At 33.9% G+C, this 2,495-nt stretch overlaps 1 protein-coding gene across 1 annotated transcript in view; it reads left to right on the top strand.

Moving 5' to 3' along the window:
* The window catches only part of PIH1D3 (PIH1 domain containing 3), a 17,517-nt gene that overhangs the window by 4,663 nt on the left and 10,359 nt on the right, over positions 1-2,495 (top strand). The window contains exon 2 of the mRNA XM_010857746.1: positions 2,310-2,450. Coding sequence (XP_010856048.1) covers positions 2,313-2,450 — 138 coding nt within the window. The 5' untranslated portion in view covers positions 2,310-2,312. The remainder of the gene's footprint in view (positions 1-2,309; positions 2,451-2,495) is intronic.

The following is a 2,495-nucleotide window of genomic DNA, read 5'->3' as shown; positions in this document are numbered from 1 at the left end:
TCGCTGTAACCATGGCTATTCAACCTTTCTGCTGAAACAGTGTTCATGTCCTGAAACTCTCGCTGCCATGTCACTGTCAAGCTGATGAGTATGCATGAATAGAAGTTCTGATTGCTATCTCAGATGCTGGATTTGGGACTTCTGAATGCCCTTCTTCTGGGTTAGCTCTACTGGTTCCAGTTTCTTCCTCTCTCACCAGCCCACCATTGATCTCTAGCAGTCTTCATCATTGTGTACCTGTGGTTCTGGCACTATGTACCAAATAATAATGATATTTTTAGAAAGCTTTTCATATTTTAGCAAACTCTTTCACCCACATTGCATAATATAGCCATCACAACAATACTGTGAGGTAGATAATGCTGGAATAATAAAGCACTTTCTGCTATATTTGTTTTTTAAAAGTCTCATTGTACAATCTCAACTCAAAATGCCACTTATATCATTGCATCTGATATCTGGATCCATTTTTCTCTTTCATTGTCTAAGGTAGAAAATGTTTCAGTAAACTTTTTGCTTTTAATGTTAAGTAAATATTTAATGAACACATAATCAGCTAGGACTTTAAAAATATAAACAGGAGCCTCTTCATTTAATTTAATGTGTCAATTATTCATTTCCATAGCAGACTACCAGACCATACTGTGAGAGAAGATTGTTTTATTGCCTCTTATTTCACCTTTTCCAATTTAATGAGTTTTCAGTGTAATGAGTTTTATCATTAAGTTATTTGACATCATTATTAGGAATGATATTCATGCCCAGCAAAATTAAAATTTTAAAGAACCAATAATAGCTAACATGTGTTGAGTACTTGCTATGTGCCAGGCACTTTTCCTGGCTCTTTTATGTGTATTAAGCTACTTAATGCTTGTAACAACCCTATGAAGTATCACTATTATCATTCCCATTTTATAGATAAGGAAAATGAGGTATAGAGAGATTAAATGATGTGTCCAGAGTCACAGAGTAGGAAGTAAATGATAGATACATACCTAGGCAGCATGACTCCAGAGCCCTTACCCTTAACCACTGTGATATACTTGCCTCTATGCTAGATGTACAGAGTTATTTAACATTTGTTTCATACCCTTGACATCTCCAATAAGTATTCAGATCAGTTTTTCTTTTAAAAAGGAAAGTCATAATAATGGTAAAACACAAGAGTAAAACAATAGATTTGTAAACTGCCATTACATGCAGTTGATTTTGACAGGAGATTGTACCAGCACTCTTTTGAGAATCCTTTTATATTACTTTTCTGTGCACAATGGAAACATTTTAATGGATCATTTAATATAAGTGCTAAAGAAATTTTTCCTATCAATTAATTTTATGGAATAATGTTTGAAAAATATCAGCAGAAGTGTAGAAAAGATTCCTATTATATTTATGCCCAAATCACTAATAATAAGCCTAATTCTACAGTCTTTATTCAGGTTTTTCATTAGAGTCTGACACTTTCGAGATTTTTAAAAATCCTGAACTCCTACTCTAAATACAATGGTAGAGAGTATTTTGAAAGACTGATGTCTGGTTGGTAGGAGTACAGGTATTTGTGATTTTCTTATTTCTACTTTTAATGTATTATTTCCTAAAATTTCCACAATAGACATACATAGTATCACTATTATAATCAAGAGAAAACAAATATGTTTCCATGAACTTTCACTAAAATTAATGAACCAACTCACTAGAGGCCTCAAACAGCCATATAATGCGAGGCATCATCAAGGGTTGATTAAAATTTTAAATAACAGAAAGTACAGGGCTGCCTGAGGCAAAAGTGTGAAATGAGTAACTTTCCTTGAGACATTCACCCCAGCAAACATCCTTTTCAGTTCACTAAATAGAATATACAACTTAGCGTAAAAGAGACAAGGTAAAAAGGTAGTCTACATAAGTTCATTTCTAAATAATGATGTACTTTCTACATGACACTGACATACCTTTTCTCTAGAGATAGAGTTTAAGAATGTGCAGTTTTAGTTAACTCCCCAGTGATTCTTAAGCACTCTAAAACCTGAGAACCACTAGGTAGGTGCTCAAGAAATGCTTGTTAGATTAAGCATGAAGTTTTAATAAAGCAAGCTGAATACTTCTGTCTACTTGATGCCCTGTGAGTCTGTGAGTCTCTGTGAATCAGCACAATATATATATTTGAAGGAGTTTACAAGGATTTTCAAGGAGGAATAAGAGATCATGGAGTGACCCAGGGAAAGAAGGGAGATAGGACAATTTAGAAAAATCTTCATGTCTTAAATAAAATAGAAAACTAAAAACCTCTTTCTGATTATCTTCTTCCTCAGAATATGGAATCTGAAAATGCAGAAAATGAAAATATGGAAACAGAAAATATGGACTTTGAAACAATTTCTTCCGTTTCCGCATTACAGGCTCTCTCTAAGCTACTCTATCCTGAAGAGGATGACTTTGAGTCCGGACAGGTGGTTGTATACTTACAGATGAATTAGTTCTGATCACACTAAGTCATG

Source organism: Bison bison, unplaced genomic scaffold (assembly GCF_000754665.1).
Source record: "Bison bison bison isolate TAMUID 2011002044 unplaced genomic scaffold, Bison_UMD1.0 scf7180017854952, whole genome shotgun sequence".
Taxonomy (NCBI): domain Eukaryota; kingdom Metazoa; phylum Chordata; class Mammalia; order Artiodactyla; family Bovidae; genus Bison; species Bison bison.
The sequence above is the reverse complement of the archived record's forward strand: the minus strand, read 5'-3'. Positions and strand labels throughout refer to the sequence as shown.